General features: G+C 45.6%; 1 protein-coding gene across 1 annotated transcript in view; it reads left to right on the top strand.

The window, feature by feature from the left end:
- WDR49 (WD repeat domain 49) overlaps window positions 1-23,678 on the top strand; it is a 275,211-nt gene that overhangs the window by 89,217 nt on the left and 162,316 nt on the right. The window contains exons 8-9 of the mRNA XM_084847441.1: window positions 19,704-19,868; window positions 21,462-21,577. Coding sequence (XP_084703567.1) covers window positions 19,704-19,868; window positions 21,462-21,577 — 281 coding nt within the window. The remainder of the gene's footprint in view (window positions 1-19,703; window positions 19,869-21,461; window positions 21,578-23,678) is intronic.

The following is a 23,678-nucleotide window of genomic DNA, read 5'->3' as shown; positions in this document are numbered from 1 at the left end:
CCTGGGTCTCCCCAGCCTTAGTCTGACTAAGATGTTTGGGACTAAAACTCCCAGCATCCCTAACTATTGGCCATGCTGTCTGGGGTTGATGGGAGTTGTAATCAAAAACATCTGGAGGGCATGACTTTGGGGAAAGCAGCTCTAACCATGACATGGCACACACACTGATTCAGCAGTTGCACCAGTATCAGATTCGCTGGTCAAGAGCAATTCTAGTCCCTGACAAGTGCAACTGCTGCACAGCCTTTGCTGTGGAGAAGGTGGCCTGCTGAAGTGCTGTGGGAACTTGTGAGGGCAAGGGGTCTGTTCTGCCAGTGGCAGCAGCTCACACATGAATGAAAAGGCAGCTTTGTTGTATACTCAGGTAGTTACTTAGTTGTAGTAGCTTCCTCAAGCATGCAGAAGCAAAGGCTACCCTGTTTCATCCTGCCCTGCAACTTCTTCACTGTTCTCAGTGTTGAGTTGCCTGCACCAAGCAGAGAGCTCCTAGCCGCCTCCTGTCTAGCTTTTCTCCCTCTGATGACCTCACTTCCTGTAGATGGCCTGCTTCCTGTTTCTTTCTTTTCTGCTCTTTTCCTAGCAGCCACACTTCCTACATGGTGGAGCATTAACTCCTGCTGTTCCCTTCAGCCCTTCCAAAGTCTTCAGAGGAGCAGGGGGCTCACAGCCCAGCTTCAACTAACTCTATACTGTTCTGCTTTCAAAGAGAGATTCAGCTATTGTGTGGTATAAAAATGTAATAAATAAATAAGTAAAGGTTCTGATACTGTGGCTGATATTGTGGTGTAAGTTGTCTGCTGAGGCAACCAAGGCAGTCCCAGTCCAGAACCCAGACCGAAATGGGTCTAGATAGGAACCTTATTATCCAATAATGTCTGGAGTTGGCCTGTCACAATATAACTGGTGAACTCACCACAATGAAATCCTATATAGTTTGGGTTCAGGTCATCTGAAGAACTGCTTGCAACCACACCCACTTGCCACCTCCCACCTATTAAGACCTTCAGGGGATGATCTGCTTGGTGTCCCACCTCCATCAGAGGCTAAAATGTTGGGTACTCAAAATTGAATCTTCTTGACTGTAGGTTGTAGATTCTGGAGTACTGTCATGCCTCCCTCGGACTCCTCTGAGGATGAAGGGGAATGGCAGGCTCCAGACCCAGGGGAAGGGACCAGCACAGAAGTAGCCCAAGCTGCCTCACCTCCTGTGGATGTTCCTTGCCCAGCTTCAGTTTCCCCAGAGGATTCAGAGGGGAAAATGCCACCGACCTCAGCAGAGCGAAGGCAGCTGCATCATGTAAAAGAACAACGTAGGCGAGCCTCTGTCCATTTAAGACAGAGAGGCTCCCAGAGGCCAGAGGACTGATTGCAAGCAGCTGCTTCGGGACACTGCAGTTAAAAGCAGGATGCAGGCCTGGGCAAGGCTGCTGGAGAACAACATCGTTTTCACACACTGGATCTCATCAGCCTCGCCTCAACCCCAAACCTGAATCTCAGCCTTGCTTGTGTTCCCTTGTGTGCTGGACTTCAGAGTGGAAAATGGACTTCTCTTTGCCACATTGCCTTGGATTTGAATGAACTGGTAAAAGTTTCCTGCTTCAGCCTCATTTCCCCTCTCCCAGCCTTGGACAGGTTTACCACCCTGTTATCAGCCAGTAAGTTATTGCCGCCAGCTGTGGTCAGCTGGCAAGACTGACAGCTTGTTTTCCAGCCTGCTAAAAAGCAGAGAGAGAGAGAGAGAGAGAGAGAGAGAGAGAGAGAGAGAGAGAGAGAAAGGGCTGGAATTCAGCTGCCATGGAACAGTTACAGCAGGAAAAGGCATTCCTTTGCTCTCAAACTGCGGTGCTAACAGCGGCTGTGCAAGCTCTACAAGCTCAGTTAGGGGCAGCCGCCCGTGCCCCACCCCCTGTGAAGGCAAAATGCCCTGTGGCAGCCCCAGAAAAGTTTTCAGGCACCTTGGACCAGCTCCCTGCCTTTCTGGCGCAAACCCAACTCTTCATGGACCTGAAGCCAGAGGCCTTCCCGGATGATAAGTCATGGGTGGGGTTCCTGATTAGCCTCCTTACAGGAGCCTCAGCCAGAGGGGGCATACCTCTCTTGCTGGAGAACAGCCCTCTATTAGTGAACCTGGCTGCATTTTGTGCAGAGCTGAGGGCCATGTTCGAGGACCCAGTGAAAGCCTCCACCACTAACTGCCAAATAAGGCAGTTGAGACAAGGCCACTGCCCCCTCACAGAATACACAGCTGAGCTTTGCCTGTTATGGCAAGAACTGGCCTGGAATGAGGCGGCCATCATGAACCAATTTCAGGAGGGGCTGTCTGATGCACTGCTGGATGAATTAGCCTGAGTGGAATGCTCCACCACTCTGCAAGACCTGATCCGCTTGTGTCTCCAGATGGAGGGGAGGTTGGAAAGCAGACGTGCCTCAGCTCATGCTGGCCAGCCCACAGAGATGCCACCCCAAGGGAGACAGAACAAGAGACCCCTCTGAAGGAACCTGCCCCACTTGAAGAACTGATGTAGTTGGGCAGGGCTTGGCCATGCCTATCCACCGAGGAGAAGCAGAGGCATTGGCAGCAAGGTTTATGCCTATATTATGGGGGCCTGGGTCATTATGCAGCCCATTGCCTGGTCAAAGTGCCCCATACCACAACCCCAGAAAAGCTGCCACACCCCAGCCGCAACAGGCCCTTAGACCGGGGTGGTTCTGTCTTCCAGACAGCCTATCAATCCAGCTCCTCAACCTCCATGTATCTGACTGTGTTGGTCTCTCTGAAGGTAGGGACCAGGACAGGGGGCCTTGCAGACCAAAGCCATGTTGGACTCAGGTTTCACCAGTAGTTTTATGGACTTGGCCTTTGCAGACCTGCACCTTGCCAACCTACACCCCAGCCTGTATTGGTGGAAACTACTGATGGCCACTTGCTCACTTCCGGGCCCATGGTCCAGAAAACTGTACCATTAGAGATGGCCCTGGCAGGACATAGGGAGGCCATTCAGTTCTACTTTGTGGTGGCCCCTCACTTCCCACTGGTGCTCAGTCTGGATTGGCTCCAGTGACATGACCCCTGCATCCAGTGGTCGATGGGTCAATTAACCCCCTCATTGCCAAACCACTTGTTGGGTCCAGAAGTAGAAGATGTTAACCACCCAGGAAGAAAACCCTGAACTTGGGAAGTTTCTCAAGAAGCATTGGGAGTTTTGTGACATGTTTGGGAAGCAAGAGGCAGATCAGCTCCTACCTCACCACCCCTATGACTGCCCGATAGAGTTGATACCAAGGGCCAAGAATCTGGTGGGGATAATTTATTCCTTATCCGAGCCCAAGCTAGCTGCCCTTTGGGAGGTCATCGACAAGAACCTGCATCGAGGGTTCATCTGTCCCTCCATGTCCCCGGCTGTCACCCCCGTATTGTTCATCAAGAAAAAGTGTGTGGAATTGAGACTGTGTAATGATTACTGGGCCCTCAACCAGATCACTGTCTGGAACCGCTACCCTTTGGCATTGATCCCTGAATTCTTCGAGCAGTTATGGGAGGCTGGGATTTTTGCTAAGCTGGATCTGTGTGGGGCTTATAATCTAGTATGCATCTGGGAGGGGGATGAATGGGAGACAGCTTTCTGTACCAGGTATGGCGATATTGAAGATACCATGATGTAGTTTGGGCTATGCAACAGCCCTGCTGTCTTCCAGCATTTTATGAATGACATCTTCAAGAACTTCCTAGACCGATTCCTAGTGATTTATCTGGATGACATTCTGATCTTCTCATGCAAACCCTATGATCATGAGAACCACATGCGGTCAGTGTTACAGCAGCCAAGACAACACCATTTATTCACCAAGGTGGAGAAGTACGAATTCAACCTGGTTGCTGTTGACTTCCTGGGCCACCGTATCTCCCCCTCTGGGTTTCAGATGGACCCAGCAAAAGTAGAGACCATCTTACAATGGCAGGTGCCCTGCTGCATGAAAGATGTACCACATCTTCTCGGCTTTGCCAACTACTACCAATGGTTCATTTCCCACTTCTCTGAATTAACTGCACCCCTCTTGGACCTGCTTTGAGCCAAGGAGAAGCCTCAGTGAACAGAGGCTGCTCAGCAGGCATTTCAGTGCCTCAAGGTGGCATTCACTTCAGCCCCCATCTTGCAACAGCCGGACCCCACTAAGCCTTCCATCCTAGAAGCTGATGTGTCTGACAAGGCCATGGCGGTACTCCTGTTCCAGCCAGCTGTGAAGGGGCAGACCCTACTCCCCTGTGCCTTCCATTTGAGAAAGCTCAACTCATCTGAGCAGAACTACACTATCTGGGAGAAGGAGCTACTGGCTGTCAAGGTGGCATTTGAGCTATAGTGTTACCTGCCGGAAGGGCATGTTATCCAATGCAAGTATGGATGGATCATGGAAACCTAGAATACTTGCAAAGTGCTTGGAGACTTAACCAGCACCAGATCCCATGGTCTCTTTTCTTCTCCCGGTTCAACTTCACTGTCACGTACCTCCTGGGTTGCCAGAACAAACAGGCAGATGCACTTTCCCGCAAGCCTGAATACTGAACTGAGACAACTGGTCATCCTCTGTGGCCCATCCTGTGCCTGGAAAACTTTGCAGCCACCCAGCAACTCCCGTCCCTGGTGGACCAAGAACGGGGGCCGCAGTAGAGTGACACTTATGTCTAAGCGCACCAGCCGGACCTCCAGTTTGGAACCCCTGCTGCAGGCAACCTCCTTTCCATGCAGAATAGCTTGTTGTACCACCAAAGTTACCTGTATATTCCCCCAGGAACCATACGAGGACAGGTGGTCCAGCTATGCCATGACAGCCGACCGGCTGGTCTCTTTGGGACCTATAAGACCCTCTCCTTGGATTTTGTCACCAACCTGCCCAGCTCCAAAGGAATGACTACTATTCTTGTTGTGGTGGACCTGTTCACCAAGGTGTCCCACTTCCTCCCATGTGCTCATCTCCCCTCAGCTCAAGTGTCTGCCCAGATGTTCCTGACCCAGGTTTTCCATGTTCATGGTCTCCCGGATCACCTGATCTCAGACCGAGGGACCCAATTCACAGCCCAGTTTTGGCAAGCCCTCTTTCATGCCCTCAGCGTACAAGTCCACCTGTCTCATCACCCCCGATTGGACAGCCAGACAGAATGCACAAATGCCATGTTGGAACAGTATTTATGCTGTTATGTCTGTTTCCAGCAAAATGATTGGGTGGATCTACTCCTGCTAGCAGAATTCATGAACAATAACTCCCCACTTGTGTCCACCCAGGAGACCCCCTTCTTTGCCACCTATGGCTATCACCCCAGATTCTTCCTGTCAGTGGTGCCTCCCTTGTAGGTCCCTGCTGCAGACCTCATGGTGCAGGAATTGAAAGCCATACAGGCGGTCCTGAAAGATCAACTAGACCAGGTGAAAGAAGCATACAAGCAATTTGCCAACCGTCACCACCAACCTGGCCCTCTGTTGAAGGTAGGGGACAGAGTGTGACTTTCAACCAAGTTCCTGCATACCTCGAGGCTGTCTCAGAAGCTGGACACATGGCACATTGGTCCTTTCCTGATCACCTGGCAGATCAACACAGTGGTCTTCCAGTCCTATGCCACTGCTTTCATGCCTGCAACGCATAGCACAGTCCTATGCCACAGCATTCATGCCTGCAAAGCACAGCGCAGTTCTGTGCAAGGTATTTAAGGGCAGGATATTAATCTGTGATTGGAGATAACAGCAGAAGAAGCTCGCAGTCTGGATGGGAACCCCCAGAGGCCACAGCTGGAGGTGCTCCATCCTCAGAGGGCTGGAAGCGCCCCATCCCTGCTGTAAATAATTTACAGAAAAATGCTCTGCTCAATTCAGTCATCACAGCACATCATTAAGCCATGATTAACAGTGCCATCCTATACAAGTCTATTCAGAAGTAATTCCCATTGAGTCCAATAAGGCTTACTCTCAGGTAAGTGGGTATAGGATTCTGCCTGCAGAGGCTGCTGCTCAGAGGGAACTTCTGAAGTTTAGTGTTGTGATTTTATAAAGCAGAATGTTGAAAGGATGGAAAATGAAAGCAGACAGCGCTGTATCAACTCCATCTGATACGGCGGCTGCGCCCCTACCTTCCCGACCATCTGCTCCCATCGGTAGTACATGCCCTGGTCTCCTCTCGTTTAGACTACTGTAATGCGCTCTATGTGGGGTTACCCTTGAAGACGGTTCGGAAACTGCAGCTGGTACAGAACGCGGCGGCTCGCCTGATTAAAGGCAGCCGCCGGCGAGATCACATCACTCCAGTGCTGAAGGAGTTGCACTGGTTACCAGTTGTTTTCCGGGCCAAATTCAAGGTGTTGGTTTTGACCTTTAAAACCCTATATGGTTCCGGCCCAGCCTATCTTAAGGAGCGCCTCCAGCAACACCAGACAGGCCGCTTAACAAGATCAGCCTCGGATGGCCTTCTCTCTGTCCCATCAGCCAGGACAGCTAGACTGGTGGGGACGAGGGAGAGGGCCTTCTCTGTGGTGGCCCCCACTCTGTGGAACTCCCTCCCTAGGGAACTCCATCATGCCCCCTCTTTAATGAGCTTCCGTCGTGCATTAAAAACGTGGTTGTACAGGCAGGCATTTGGGGTGGGTTAGGGTATTTTTTAAAAAAAAAATTTATGGTAAAATTTTATTGTTTTAAATTGTTTTATGGTGGGTTGTACATCGCCCAGAGTGGCTGGGTGACCAGTCAGATGGGCGATTAATAAATTTAATAAATAAATAAATTAATAAATAAGACAAGCAGGTTAAACCATGGTTGGCTTGTTATACATCTGGAAGCTCAAATCGTGGCTTGGATTCTAAACTATAGCTAATACATATCATGATGCAAACCATGCCATGATATCTGAATTGAGCCTCTGGTTTTTGATCAGCTTGTTCAACAAAGATCTAGTTTTCTCAGATGACTAGTGGAGACTTATAATAGATATGGGCAACTGCTATGCATCACGTTTCTGGACTTTTGCTTATGCAGTTGACTTGCCAAGCAGAGATAATTTACGATCTCCTGAAAGCAGATGGAATGCATTTGACTAATAGGGAAAATTAAATCTGGATCTGCTACCTCCATGTGCACAAGGTCAGAGTGCTCCAAAAAATTCAATGTGGAGATGGGTATTAGGCAAAGATCCATCCAGGGACCAGTGCTATTCAATTATGTAATTGATGAAACTATACGGAGGTTGATAAGGGCATTTGACAGCCAGTGGGAGATGTGTCCAAGTTGGACGAAGGTGATGGATATAGTATATATAGATGCCATTGCAGTCCTGGCCCTGAGCCCTCTGGAGCTGCCAAAGGCTGTAAGCGCAATATGAAATGATGGTGCTGGTCTTGGCTTGGTACTTGGTGGTAGTAAAGAGTAAGGTCCTAGCTGTGCAGGTGTTCCTGACCCTTGAAGAATGAGTCCCAGTTCTGCCTTTTCAGATTAACAATAACTTCTCCTAGAAGTTCATAAAAAGGTATACAGAACAAAGTGCTAGCAAAACTGTATTCAGTGCATTGCAGCCATCTTTGCTGTCTGCAAAGAGACTAAGCAGTGAGTTGATATGGCTGCAATTTGTCATGTATTCTTGTATGAATCAAGTACTTGGAATCTGAATGAGGGTGACAGCAAAAGGCTAAGGCTGAATGAAAGTTTTTATGCCAAGTACCCAATTACTGTTGGCAGGATAAAAATCACAAATGAAAGACTGCAGAAGGTCATTGAGATTCTAAGGAGTAGAACATGGAAGAGGGTGAAAGCTGTGAGGGCTACGTCTTATTTTATTAATTTTATTATTAATTTTATTTATTTCATTTCTATACAGCCCAATAGCGGAAGCTCTCTGGATAGTTCACATAAATTAAAACCACAAAGCACACAGTAAAACTATATAAAATATAAAAGAAACATTAAAACCACAATATAACAATATAAGCAGAATAAAACCAGAATAAAACCTAGCAGCAATGCAGAGATTTAAAATACAGATTTAAAACAGCAAAGCTAAAAGTCTAGAAAGCTAAAATGCAAAAATGCCTGGGAAAATAAGAAGGTTTTCACCTGGCTCCAGAAGGAATACAATGTAGGTGCCAGGTGAACCTCACTAGGGAGCTCATTCCACAGCCTGGGTGCCACAGCAGAAAAGGCCCTCCTCCTAGTAGCCACCCACCTCATTTCCTTTGGCAGGGGCTCATGGAGGAGGGCTGATGAGGATGATTGTAAGGTCTGGGCAGGCATATATGGGAGGAGGCGATTCTTCAGAGAACCTGGCCCCAAGCTGTTTAGGGCTTTGAACGTTAATACCAGCACTTTGAATTCAGCCCAGAAATGGACTGGCAGGCAGTGCAGCTGGAAAAGTTCTGGCATAATATGACCTCATTGGCCAGTCCCTGTTAACAATCTTGCTGCCCTGTTTTGGACCAGCTGAACTTTGCAGACCACTTTCAAAGGCAGCCCCACATATAATGCATTGCAGTAATCCAGACGAGAAGTTATCAGAGCATGGATAACTGTAGCTAGGCTATCTCTGTCCAGATAAGGGCGTAGTTGGTATACCAGCCTAAGCTGATAAAAACTGCTCCATGCCACTGAGCCCACATGTGACTCAAGTGACAGTTCTGGGTCCAAGAGCACCCCCAAACTATGAACCTGTTCCTTTAGGGGGAGTGCAACCGCCTCCAGAACAGGTTGAATATCATCTAGCCAGGCAGACGAACCACCCACTTACAGTCCCGCCGTCTTGTCTGGACTGAGTTTCAGTTTATTGGCCCTCATCCAGTCCATTACCGTGCTCAGGCACTGATTCAGAACAGCCACTGCCTCAGCTGGGTTTGATGAGAAAGAGAGGTAGAGCTGGGTGTCATCTGCATATTGATGGCACCTCAGCCCACATCTCCGGATAACCTCCCCCATATAGATGTTATAGATGTTAAACAGCATGGGGTATAAAATAGAGCCCTGTGGAAACCCATGGCAAAATTGCCATGGCACAGAGCAATAATCCCCCAGCACCACCTTCTGGAATCAGCCATCCAAGTAGGAGCGGAACCACAGCAGTGCAGTACCTCCAACTCCCAACCCAGACAACTATCCAGAAGGATACCATAGTTGATGGTATCAAAAGCTGCTGAGAGGTCCAGGAGAATCCCCCCATCCCTCTCCTGGAAGAGGTCATCCCACAGGGCAACCAAGGCAATTTCTGTTCCAAAACGAGGCCTGAGGCCTGATTGAAATGGATCTAGATAATCCATTTCACTCAAGATATGTTATATTTTTAGGGTATACTTTCATGGATCACTGCCTTGTTGTGGCAAAGGGGCTTGTGTAACTCAGTGAAGCCATAAGCTATGCCGTGCAGGGCCACCCAAGATGGACAGGTCATGGTGGAGAGTTCTGTCAAAATGTGGTCCACTGGAGAAGGAAATGGCAACCCACTCCAGTATTCTTGCCAAGAAAACCCCATGGAACATATCACAAGGCTAAAAGGTATGATGCTGGAAGATGAGCCCCTCAGGTCGGAAGGTGTCCAATATATTACTGGGGAAGAGCAGAGGGAATTTCCAAGTAGCGCCAGAAAGAGTGAAGCGGCTGGGCCAAAGCCGAAAGGACACTCAGCTGTGGATGTGTCTGGTGGTGAAAAGAAAGTCCGATGCTGTAAAGAACAATATTGTTTAGGAACCTGGAATGTAAGATCAATGAATCAAGGTAAGCTGGAAGTGGTCAAACATGAGATGGCAAGACTGAACATCGACATCTTGGGAATCAGCGAACTAAAATGGACAAGCATGGGCGAATTTAATTCAGGTGACCATTATATCTACTACTGTGGGCAAGAATCCCTTAGAAGAAATGGCGTAGCACTCATAGTCAATAAAAGGGTGGGGAAAGCAGTACTGGGGTACAATCTCAAAAACGATAGAATGATCTCAGTACGAATCAAAGGCAAATCATTCAACATCACAGTAATTCATGTCTATGCCCCGACCACTGATGCCGAAGAAGCTGAGGTTGATGGGTTCTATGAAGACCTACAACACCTTCTAGAACTAACACCAAAAAAAGATGTCCTCTTCATCATAGGGGATTGGAATGCTAAAGTAGGAAGTCAAGAAATCACTGGGATAACAGGCAAGCATGGCCTTGGTGTACAAAATGAAGCAGGACAAAGGCTAATAGAGTTTTGCCAAGAGAACACGCTGATCATAGCAAACGCTCTTTTCCAAAAGCACGAGAGACGACTCTACACATGGACATCACCAGATGGTCAATATCGAAATCAGATTGATTATGTACTTTGTAGCCAAAGATGGAGAAGCTCTATACAGTCAGTCAAAACAAGACCTGGAGCTGACTGTGGCTCAGATCATGAGCTTCTTATTGCAAAATTTCGGCTTAAATTGAAGAACGTAGGGAAAACCACTAAACCATTCAGGTATGACCTAAATCATATCCCTTATGAATATACAGTGGAGGTGAGGAATAGATTTAAGGGATTAGACCTGATAGACAGAGTGCCTGAAGAACTATGGACAGAGGTCCGTAACATTGTTCAGGAGGCAGCAACGAAATCCATCCCAAAGAAAAAGAAATGCAAGAAAGCCAAGTGGCTGTCTGATGAGGCTTTACAAGTAGCTGAAGAAAGAAGGGAAGTGAAAAGCAAGGGAGAAAGGAGAAGATATACCCAACTGAATGCAGAGTTCCAGAGAATAGCAAAGAGAGACAAGAAGGCCTTCTTAAATGAACAATGCAAAGAAATCGAGGAAAACAACAGAATGGGAAAGACTAGAGATCTCTTCAAGAAAATTGGAGATCTCAAGGGAACATTTTGTGCAAAGACGGGCATGATAAAGGACAAAGAAGGCAGGGACCTAACAGAAGCAGATGAGATTAAGAAGAGGTGGCAAGAATACACAGAAGAACTATACAGGAAAGATCTTAATGTCCCTGATAGCCATGATAGTGCAGTCACTGAACTTGAGCCGGACATCCTCGAGGGTGAAGTCAAGTGGGCCTTAGGAAGCTTTACTAACAACAAAGCTAGCCGAGATGACAGTATTCCAGCTGAGCTATTTAAGATCCTAGAAGATGATGCTGTTAAAGTGCTGCACTCAATATGCCAGCAAATTTGGAACACTCAACAATGGCCGCAAGACTGGAAAAGGTCAGTTTACATTCCAATTCCAAAGAAGGGCAATGCCAAAAAAGTGTTCAAACTACCGTACAATTGCGCTCATTTCACATGCCAGCAAGGTTATGCTCAAAATCCTACAAGCTAGGCTTCAGCAGCATGTGAACTGAGAACTACCGGAAGTACAAGCGGGGTTTCGAAGAGGCAGAGGAACTAGAGATCAAATCGCCAACATTCGCTGGATCATGGAGAAAGCAAGAGAATTCCAGAAAGAAGTCTATTTCTGCTTCATTGTCTACGCTAAAGCCTTTGATTGTGTGGACCACAACAAACTGTGGCAAATTCTTAAAGAGATGGGTGTACCAGACCACCTTACCTGTCTCCTGAGAAACCTGTACGAGGGTCAAGAAGCAACAGTAAGAACGGGACATGGAACAACCGAGTGGTTCAAAATTGGGAAAGGAGTACGACAAGGCTGTATATTGTCGCCCGGCTTATTTAACTTATATGCAGAGTACATCATGAGAAATGCCGGGTTGGATGAATCGCCAGTCGGAATTAAGATTGCCGGGAGAATTATCAACAACCTCAGATATGCAGACAATACCACCCTAATGGCAGAAAGCGAAGAAGATCTAAAGAGCCTCTTGCTGAGGGTGAAAGTGGAGAGTGCAAAAGTTGGTTTGAAACTCAACATTAAAAAAACTAAGATCATGTCATCTGGCCCTATCACTTCCTGGCATATGGAAGAGGAAGAAATGGAGGCAGTGACAGATTTTATTTTCATGGGCTCCAAGATCACCGTAGACGGTGACTGTAGCCATGAAATTAAAAGACGCTTGCTCCTTGGGAGGAAAGCTATGGCAAACCTAGACAGCATAGTAAGAAGCAGAGACATCACCTTGCCGACAAAGGTTCGTATAATCAAAGCTATGGTTTTCTCAGTAGCAACGTATGGCTGTGAGAGCTGGACTATAAGGAAGGCTGAGCGCCGAAGAATTGATGCTTTCGAACTGTGTTGCTGGAGAAGACTCTTACGAGTCCCCTGGACTGCAAGGAGGTCGAATCAGTCAATCCTAAAGGAAATCAACCCTGAGTGCTCATTGGAAGGACAGATAATGAAGCTGAAGCTCCAATATTTTGGCCACCTAATGCGAAGAGAAAACTCCCTGGAAAAGACCCTGATGCTGGGATTGAAGGCAAAAGGAGAAGGGGACGGCAGAGGATGAGATGGCTAGATAGCATCACCGATGCAATGAATATGGACTTGAGCACACTCCGGGAGACAGCGCAGGACAGGAAGGCCTGGCGTGCTATGGTCCATGGGGTCAGGAAGAGTCGGACATGACTGAACAACTGAACAACAACAACAACAAGATGTTTTAAATATATGCCTGAAAATGTAAGTACACCTATTGTACATGTATCTTCATCAGGGAGCTGAGATTGGTTGCAGCTCCCTGTTGATTGCATCCTCTGTGGTAAACTCAGGTTCACCTGTGCACAATGCCCAAAATTCCAGGTCAGTCAATGCCAGTCCAGTCCATAATAAGACAGTTCTCATCTGCTATTTAATTGTGGATGAAGGGGTCGACCTGGTGTGTGTCACCAGGTCCTGTCTGTATGAGCCAGGAGTGGATCTGTATATAGTGTGGCACCAATATAGGGAGGGGTTTGCTATTATCTGTAAGGACCATCTCCCTCACCAGGAGACCAGTCTGCTCAGGTGCCAGGTTTGAGACTTTGTACTTGGTGTTGGCCAGAGAGACAGATTAGGGCAGGCTTCCTCAAGTTGGTGCCCTCCAGATGTGTTGGACTACAATTCGTAAGCCCTAAACAACTTGGGACCAGGATACCTGAGAGAGCGCATCCTTCCTTACCAACCAGCCACTGAGGTCATCAGAAGGCATGGTGCCGGTGGTTCCACATGGACCCATGGCCTGGTTGGAGTCCACCAGGAAAAGAGCCTTCAGTGTGGTGACCCCCTTCCTGTGGAACTCCCTGCCTTTGGAGGGCAGGCAGGCACCAATGTTGTGTTCCTTCCAGCACCTCCTGAAGTCATCGTTATTTTGGGAAGTCTTCCTTGAGTGACCAGCCATGGTTTTTTTTAAGTCTGGTCTTATTGGAACTTGTTTCTTTTTAAATGTTTTAGGGTGCAATCCTATGGGGGTAGTCAGCCACCTTTAAACTTGGAGGCGACTGACTATCCAATGCAGGGTGGGTGGAACATGGAGGGGATCCTCTCCTCCACGCTCCAGCTGTCCTGAATTTGCAGCTAGATGGCCGTTTTCAGCTGTCTAGCTGGGGTGTGTCGGAGCAGGGGGAGGGGAGGCCAGACAGAGCATAGGAAGCGTCGTAATGGTGCTTCCGTGGTCCCCTCCCCACCCCCAGGAATGCCTCCTTTTTGCCTGTTCTGTGCTGCTCTGACGAGTGCAGAGCCAGGGACGAACTGCACCACCTACGAGGGGGAAAGGGTGGGCACCACGGTTCCCAGAAACCAAAAAATCAAAGGCAGCTGCTCCGGTGCCATGGCCGAGCAAGCAACTGTGCCTTCCTCTGCCATGGCTGGCAGAGACTGGTACAGTTGCTCTCAGTGGCCGCGGCTGAGGCAGGAGCTGCAGGATAGGACTGGAGCTGAGAGAGAAATGCTGCGGAGCTTCCCTCTTGGTTCCTGTCCCATGCTGATGCTGCCGCTGCCGCTGCCATCACCATCATTGCACACAATGGCAGCTCTTCAGGACAGCATGAGGCTGCTCAATTATGAGGCAACTCATGCACCCCAGTGGATCATTTTGTGCACCCCCTGGGTGCGTGCACCCCACTTTGGAGACCACTGCTCTACCCAAACAATGTTCAGACATCCTCTCCTCTTTAGTAGCACCACCCCTCTCACAGTGAGCAAACGGAGGCTGATTCAAAGCAAAGCTCCCTCCTCTCCTCTCCTCTCCTCTCCTCTCCTCTCCTCTCCCCTTCCCCTTCCCCTTCCCCCTCCCTCCTCATCTTCTGCCCATCCTGGTGGTCCAATCTCTCTCAAATTGATACATTTGGCATCTCCGCCTCCTCTGCCCTCCCTCCCTCCTCCTCTCCCTCTGCGGGATCTTTCACAAGTTGATACATTTTGGAGACAGCCTGTCTGGGCTGCTCAGAAGGCATAAGAAGAGCTATGAATCTCCAAGGCGGATGAGCTGCTTCGCTTTGGGATGCCTTGTTGCTATTCTGATCTGCTTCTGATTGCGATGAGGCACCTCCAGATCAGCCTGCTTCGCCTTGTTATTCTGGCTTCAGACCAAAGCGGTGCACAGTCCTAGTGTGAACTGGACAAATTCTGGACAAAAATGAACTGAAATGAATTTCTCATCCATCCATCATTCTCTGTGAACCCATTCTCATGGTCAGACCACTTCCTTATGAAGTTTATATTGACATTCCTCTTCACAAGGGTGGTGGACTGATTAAGATGGTCCACCCCAAGAGAGTTCCCAGGTTCAATCCCTGGCATTTCCAGTAGCAGGTAGCCATTGCTACCTAGTGTACAATATTGGCCTAGATGGACAAATATACAGCAGCTTTGCTGTATCCTGAACAATGCCTAGTACTGTAGCAATTGGCTGGATGAAGTAGCAATCTTTGGCAGGGATTGGCTATGGTGGGCGAAGGTGGTGGACAGTGAAGGTGGTGGACAGGCTCAAGGCAGCACACCTTGTATAGATCAAAGGTTCTCAGTAGGGATGTCAGAAGTGCAGCTTCTATTCTATTTTGAGGAGCTGAATTGCAAAAGGAGGAACCCTTTAAAAAGGCCCAACAAGAACTACCACCTGCTGGGCTTGAGTAGCCATAAGATGGCTGTTGCTCTTTCTTGCTAACTTGAGATTGTGGCTGTTCAGCTGTTGCTGAGAGGGAGGCTCCTGTGTTTCCTTTCTATCACCTTGTGGCAATGGGAGGTGTTAGCATCCCAGGTTCTTTCGAGAAGAATTTGCAACAGGCCACTGGTAATACTTCTGTTACTAAAAGCACATCGAGTTGCAATTAAAATTCTACTTGGGCACCATTTGTAATTATGCTTTCAGGGCTTTAGAGAAGCATAGTTAATTTAAAACAATAAGTATGCACCATATCACTACTTCACAAGGAGGGTTCATTTAATTTCCAAAGCTGAAGGGCAGCAAACCTCTTGTGCTTGACTAAGTCTCCATTGTATGGGATTGGTGGTGGGTGGGTGGGTGGTGTTGTTAGTGGTGGGGGTGTTTTAAATGTGCAGGCATCTCAGGTTATCTGCTGATCTTTAGTTCACCAGCTTGTCAAAACTAGACATTCCAAAGCACGTCATGGAAAAAAGTCATAATATTACTAAAGCACATAACATAGGCATTGTAGCATTTCATTGCATTTATAATAAGAGGTTTCGTTATGCTTAAAGATAAGTCACTATTCATGTCTACTCAGAAGTAAGTCCCATTGAGAACTTTCCCATCCATGTGTTTGACCAATGTGAGAAAGGACATAATACATGTACTGATGTATGCACGTAGAGCTCCTTCATGTGAGGCCCAATCATGGCCCCTCCTTGTGTGAAGAAGCTCTATGCATATACATCAGTATGTGCACAGAACCTGTTTCCATGCCAGCTGAATATGCAGACAGTGAGGAAGTGTTTCCCCTGTGGGGATCAGCATGGAACAGTGGTGCAGTGTGGATCACAAGGGGTCTAGCTCAAACAACTCCACACCCTCCCACTTCCTTTTGGTGTGTGTGTGTGTGTGTGTGTGTGTGATGTGAACTTCCCTATTGTACATTTGGCTGCAATGATGAATCATTGCTATTACTGGACAGGAAAAAAGCAACCTTTTCCCCAAACTCCCAGCATATATTTTGTGTTTAGATAGAATTGAAATGCATTTATTTTTATTTCAAGTATATGTATCCCACTCTTAAATTTTTAATTTAAGTTTCTTTCTACAGTGGAAAACAATAAATATATTCAAAAATATCAAAATATCAAATTGGTTAGCAGTAGCAAAAAGATAAGAGCAGCATCCTGGCATTAAAATTAGTAAAACCCAGATGATGCAGCAGGTAAACAGTCTGGATAAAACTTTTCAGTTGATAACTCTAAAATTATCATTCATTAGAAGTTCTAGAACAAATATAAAGTTCTAGTACCTAAAACTTACCAAGGAAGATGCCACACCAGTGACTAACAATCTTGGGTCCCCAGATGTTGATGGACTAGAACTCCCATCATCCCTGACTATTGCCTATGGTCACTGGTGGTGATAGGAGTTTTAGTCCACCAACTTCTGGGGACCTAATGTTGAGAACTACTTTGTTAGGCAGACCTCTCTGGGGAGGGCATTCCCTAAATTAAAGGTGAACAACTTTTATTGGCTATATCTGTGCTTAAGCTGTTACCTTGAACAGTTGACCCTAGTAATGTGCCAATGTTCATATCACTCAGGGTTAAAATCTACAATGGAACTCCAAAATGTTGGTCTTCTCCCTCTTTGATTTGGACATGCTGATCTGGATTCCTTTCTGAGTTTGAAAAGCCATCTATTATTTTTGTTGCAATTACTTTGTGGTAAAACTGTAAAATGGTGGGTCTATAAAGGCTCCAAAGGGTTAAAGCTAGCTTTTCTTGAATTGTGGTCTGAAACAAAGGGAGAAACAGTGGAGTCATTTTAACACCATTGGGGTATGTTCCCAGCAATTAGTACCAACCAGCAACCTAGCTGCCAATTTTGCACCAATTGTAGTTTCCAAGTAGTCTTCAGAGGCTGCCTCGGGGAAGATCGCAAGGAATGTTTTTGTGTTAGTACAGTGATAAGGAAGAGATCCATATGTGGTACACTACCCAAAAGATTCCAAAAGGAGTGATATTTGATTTACACCTAGTCAGAGCTGTTGCTGGAGAGAGCTGAAGAAACTTAACGAGTTTCTTAAGGGAATTTTCTTAAGTCTGTCGACTAAACCCAGTTCCTGAAGTGCCTTCCTGACGGGTGTTTATTGAGCCAATGTGATTGACTCCTGATCTTTCAGGCTGGTTGTTACTGATATTGCAATCATTTCAGATTGCTTTCATAAACTATCTCTGATGTCTAACAGTTTGTGTGCTTTTTAACAACCCCTCCTTCGCCCTAAAAGTCAGGTAAAACTCGTCTTCATGTGGGAAAGCGTGTCTCTTGACTCATGTCCTCAAACCAGGCTGCTTCTTAAGATCCAAGTTGTGACAAATATTTGCTCCAGAAGTCTTTGCAAGACTCCTGACCCAACCTGCATAATAGGCTGCCTTGGAAATAGAAGATGTTGGTCTTTACCTCTATCACAAGCTGTAACTCTCATAAGCTTATAATTTTCATAAAGAAACAAATGATATATTAAAATATACTATGGGGGTTGGACTCGATGGCCTTGTAGGCCCCCTCCAACCCTACTATTTTATGATTCTATGACTATCATGGTAAGTTTGAATCAGTTTGATTCTAACAGAGGCATTCATGCTGACATGCCATTATTTTGCACTGAACTTTTCAGATTGTTAAGGGAGTATGATAAAAGCAAGGTACAACCAGTTTCCCATGAAAACTCAGGAAGAAGCAAAATATGCATTAGAAGGATGGAAGAATAACTGCTTACTGTACTATTGTTCACAAGTTCAGCTTATGACACAAAAGAGTGAAAGATGACATGAAATATTGTGAGAAATAAACAGAACTGAAAGACACTTCAAATTTAAAATAGTTAACAAAATAAACCTATGAAAAAGAAGCAGATATTGTCCTGTTTGGGAACTTAAGGAAGTGTGTCTCAGCAAAGCCGACAAAGATATGGAGTAAACATATTACTCTCCAAAATCATAGTTGGGAACTTTGGAAAAAAATAACTCATTGTTATTAGCTGAATCAAGTAAGCAGCACAAAGAGAAATCATATAAATATAAGAGGCAACATATGACAATTTCAGGACATACCATCTGTCCTCCTTGGGACCAAAACACCTGTCTCAGAGTGACTTTTCTGCTCCTTTTTGTTTCAGCTCAGACATGCTATTTGGGTGAGAAACTTTAATCTTTACAATGAAGGACATACTCTTAAAATAATGATTAGAAATGTATTTTTGAAATGTATTTTGTTTGCAACCGCTTTGCATTTTGTATGTTCTGTGGTCTTATATCAAATTTGAATCAGGTAAAGACAGCTTTAAGTTGTAAAGTTGAAAGACATGCCTGATCTTGGAGTCCTCTATCTAAAAATTCTGTGAGCCCACACCAGAAGTCAGAAATGAACCTGCATTCTTGGTGGCACTTTGTTCTGGGAAATCAAATCATATGGGATGAATTACCTGCTGATCCATGATCAAGCCAAATACAGAAATCCCATCTCAGAAAACCCCTAGAGAAGAACAAATCTGCCACAAAGTTTTGTTCTGTAGGAATTTACATTTATCTGCTAGATGGTTGAGAATTCCTCAGTAAGTGTTGAAACGGTATTGTGGTAGACCCTTTTTGGATTCTGACTATTCTATAACTTTGCGGACCTGTTCAGAATAGTGTTCAGAGACTAGGCAGCGTAATCCATGAGCCAAGTGGTTGACTGTCTAGAAACAAAAGAATGAAAGGCTTTGGACATGTTGTTATACCATTCATTGATGCCGTTGGAGCAACTTCCACATGGCTGGATCCCATTCCACTCCAGTAACATCTGTAAAAGGGAACCACATCAGTTGGACCAGGCTTTAAGTCTTCTTCTCAGATGTTCTCAAGGTGGCATACAGTCCAACTACAGAGGAGTGGCTCCCTCACTGTTCCGGTAAGATATGGATGAGTCCATAGAATAAGGTGGATGAGATTCAATTATCCTACAATAAATCATACAACAAATGGCAAGAAGAGAATTATTAGCAACCTAACAAGCCCTGGACTTAAAGCTATTACAGGGAACTAAGCATAATCTTTCCTCCAACATATGACCACAGTGTTATCATTTTAAATTGAAGCTAATGCATTCTGAAACATTCCCTAGATCAGCTCTTAAGATCCATTACTCAATGGATCAATTCACTGAGATAAGTAAGGTTGGTTTATCTCCCTGCATAGAGTAAAGCACATTTTCCAGTGCACCCTTTGAATTTCTGTCAGAAAAGGACTGCAATTCTCATGGCTAAGGACACATTGTCCCTCTCTGGATTGGGGTATTATCTTTTGCAGGAACAAGTCACCTCTCTTCTCTGTTGAATGATAATGGCAGTTAAATAATTACACTTTAGTTAAACGGAGCTTGCTGTGAAGGCAGGTATTTAAGATGTGATAAGAACCAGCCCATAAACTTTAATGGGGAAGGAAGATAAATCTTCTAATGAGTTGAAAGAAAGGAGATGAGAAAATCAAATGTCGACATTTTTCAGATCTGCATTTCAAATATTGGTAATTATATAACTGAAGTGTGCATATGTTATATGATTATTGCATTGAAGGTGTTTGTGTGGGAGCCATGGAGAACAAACATGCAAGGTTCTAATTCCAGCAACTCCCCCACCCCCAACTCTTTTTTTAGGTAATCAGTTCAGATACAGGATCTACTGTTATCTTCTGGCTGATTGATACCGGGCAGAAAATCAAAGAGTTTACTGGTTGCCATGGCAATGCTGAGATCAGTACTATGGCTCTTGATGGGACTCAGACCAGGCTGTTCACTGGAAGCACAGATGGAACAGTGAAGGTGTGTGTGGGGGTGGGGTGAGGAAGGGAGTCAGTTCAAATCCCCAGAAACAGAGTTTTATAAAACACTTCACCATGCAATAGTGAGTTGTAGAGGGAAAAATATATTAGCAATTAGATTCTGGGATTATGAAATGGTCAAAGAAAGACATCTTGGGTTGGATTCAGACTTGCACTCAGTAGAGTTCTGCTGGAAGAGATTTTTTATGATTCCCCCTTCTTGCTGCAGCTTCCAGATCCACCTCCCACACTGTTCTGGAGAGTTGAGGTCTGCAGGGGGAAGGTGATAAAATTCCTGCTTTGTCTCCTCCATCCAGTGAGAAGCCCCCGCTATGTTCCGGTTCTCTCTGGAGATGGAAGGAGTCCTTCCATGAGCAAAAGGGCAAGTCTGGATCCAACTTCTTATTGTAGTTGTTATTCTTTAAACCTGATTTGCATGTTAAGAAAAAAAGGCATGGTATCATCCTGTGATTATAATAGTTCAGAATATTGTTGGGGAATTACATCTTTTGAGTGCTTCTGCACATCACCTGGCATGTAGAAAGTGATGATGTCAAAGAGAAGACCAGGCTCAAACCATCTCTCTGCCATGCTACCTTTCTGTGAGCATTGTAGCACCATCTCAACCTATTTTGGCCCCCTAAGAAAGGGTATTTTGGAGCCCCACATGCCCTCTCTTCTCTCTTGCCCCTACCCAGGTGGCAGCTGTCACTACCACTACCCTCCTTCCTCTTGTCTTCTCCCCCCAACAGCTGTCACCACTGCCACTCCCCCCACCTCGCTCCTATCTGCTGTCAGGAGCGCCCTAGTGGCCTCTTTTAGTACACTCCGATAGCCAACTCAAGACACAGACAAAAGGATTCTTTTTAAGGCTTTAATCCTTACAATTTAATGACTCTTTCAGATGCTAATCACCAGCGACTAAGCAATGAACAGCAGAGTAGCCTATGCTCTGGGTAGGCAGTTGGTCCCCATTTGAAGGAGAATCACTTGAAGACCCTGAACTTATGGGCTAGGGAGAGATCCTCCCTCTTGCCCTTGGGTCTATGGGAGGCGGCTGTTGCTTGCGCACCAAATGGGCGCTACACCTCCTTTCCGCGCCCTCCATCGCTCGTTGCTCCCTGCATCTGTGTGGAGCATCTAGCAAGGCCCCCTCCCACACTCTCTCACTGCCCAGGTCACTATCTATCTCAGGAATGCCAGCAGGAGGAATCTCTGCCAGCTGCTGTGCCTGTGAGAGATGAGCTGGCACCTCTCGCATGGATTGCTGATCCTCCTCAGAATCAGAACTGCTCTGGGGTTCTATCGGCTCAGTTTCCACCCTGACACCCACCTACCTCCAGGCTGTTGTTGCCTCCTCTTCCTTGCTTTCCCTTCCCCATGTATTCCCCCTGGCCACCACCTGGGTCTTCTGCATGCAAAACACATACATTGCCACTGGCCTATGGCTGCTCCCCTACAGCAGATGGGCCTAATAGGCCTGCCTTAGCAGTGCCTATATTCTTCCATTGTTTATATTACTTCTGAAATTACCAAGAGACATTTCCTACCTTGCTGTTGTTTGGAAATACTAATTTTCTACCTTAAATTGCAGGTTTGGGACTTCAATGGACACTGTCACCATACACTCAATGCTGGAAGAGACCGAACAGTTGAAATCTCCCAGATCTTGGTGCTAAGCTGGACTGTATTAGCCTTAGGCTGGGACAGGTATTATAAATGTTAACCTACAAGTAACCAAGTTTGTAAGTTGTAAAAGTGTACTTTTGCCTCCATTTTCTGGAGATAATGTCTGCTAATGCTTATCTTTCCAAGCTGTCACCGTATTTCAAGGGCTGTTTGATAACTGAATCTGAGAAAAGATTTAGCGCTGTCTGTGTGTCAGCTGAGAAAGGATATGCTATTCAGGGGTGTAGTTTAGCAGGAAAGGCTCTCATATATCTTGATCAGGGATGCCATTTCAGATTTCAATAGGGAGGACAGCGCGTTTTTCCACAAGGTTTGTCTTTAAAGAAATGCTGTTGGCTATATTCAAACTTAAATGGCAAAAACAGTGTATTTTCTTTTTAAAGCATTATTTGTCTTTGATTTTTTCAGTGCCTCATAATAACAATAGCAATAGTTATATATAAAAAGAGGTTGGAACAGTCACTCATCCTTCTCATTTCATTTACATTCATTACATTTCTATACTGACTAATATCCAAAGCTCTCTGGGTGGTTTATAAAGATTAATGCCCTAAAATACAAAATAATAAAATAATATAAACCATTTGCATACAGAAACATAAAACACTTTTGCACAATCAACAGTAAAATTCCCAGGACCTGTTAAAAATCTTAGCATATGTTGTGAAATGCCTGGCAATAAAGGAAAGTCTTAATCTGGCATATGACAGTGTTGTTGCAAGGTGTACCTTACTGGGGAGAGTGTCGCATAATCAGGGGCCACCATTAGTTCTCTTTTATTTAAAGAGAGGGATTTGGACATTCTGCTAAGGTATGTCTGGTATGTAAGTCCATTTAATGTAGGGGAAAGATCACAACTCAGTGGTAAAGAGCCTGTTTCGCATGTGTAAACATCAAGATTCAAGCCAGAAGACAATACCAGGCTAGATGGACCTGGTTTAAGGCAGCTTCCTCGGTTTCTATGGAATTTGCTACCACATGTCCTCACTTACATGTGAATGGCAGTACATACATATACCTGAATGAGACGTGATGGGCTTTAAACACAAATCATGGTGCATTATGGCAGGAATTAAGCCATCTAAGCAGGGAAAGAATGACACAATGGGACAGGGATGGAGGTCCTCAAATATGTAGTTTATTTAAAAACAAACAAACCAGACATTATAAGTATATGAGCAGCATTCAGCGAAGCAGGATAGTACATGGGGGAGATAGAAAAACAGTCAGATAAGGAACTAATGCCAAATAAAGGAATAGGAGTATGATAGGAGCCAGACAGACATATGTGAGGAGTTTAATCAGGTTGGAGAAAGGGACTGAAATGTAAATAACACTGAGTTCTGATGCGTCCATTAGGAAGTGGGGGGAAGAAGTGTATTTTCTACAGCAAGATGTTCTGCAGATGCTGAGGAAAGACTTACGGCAAGACTTAATTAGAAACCCTTCTGGCCATGTATCTGAAAACTCAGACAGCACAGCACACACAAGCAGCTTCCTTTATAGAGCTAATGTTCGCTGTGGTTGTTCACTGTAAAATTATGCCGAGGAGCTGGAAATTAGGGTAGGATAAATTGCTTTTAGTGCTCATTTCTTCCCTTTGAAACTTTTCAGAACTGAATGATATTTTCCAGCTCCGGAAATGCACACTCTCTCACACAATTCTCACTAATTATAGCAGAAAACAGCTTGGATGCAGAGAAGTGCAAAGTTCTGTTTTCCACCCCCTCTTTCCCACTGCAGCCTGTGGTGCTTCTGGATAAGATTCTCCTGATAGTTCAGGGAACCTCCAGGGAAGGACCGGATACAATGTGGGGTGCCTATGGGAATTAGGGTGACCACTTATGCATTGCTAAGAAGTTGAAAATACATCACTTAAAAAAAAGGAGTCCAAAAGAGGAAGATGGCTTGCATATGCTAATCTGTACATGTAAATGCAAATAAAAAATATTTTTTATAATTTAAATAGAAATTATAGACATTCCACCAGGTCACCTGTGTATCTGCCTGTTCGGTCTGCTATCCAGGTGTTCACTGTTGATTGGCAATTTCAAGGATGCTCCTGTTCTTCCTTCTTACGGCTCTTTATCTCTAAACTGGACTTGGACAGAGTCAGGGCAGC

The sequence above is a fragment of the Heloderma suspectum genome, chromosome 3, assembly GCF_057233095.1.
Source record: "Heloderma suspectum isolate Gila_16-S chromosome 3, 16-S_ref, whole genome shotgun sequence".
In the NCBI taxonomy this organism is placed as follows: domain Eukaryota; kingdom Metazoa; phylum Chordata; class Lepidosauria; order Squamata; family Helodermatidae; genus Heloderma; species Heloderma suspectum.
This window is presented reverse-complemented; position numbering and strand designations above follow the sequence as displayed.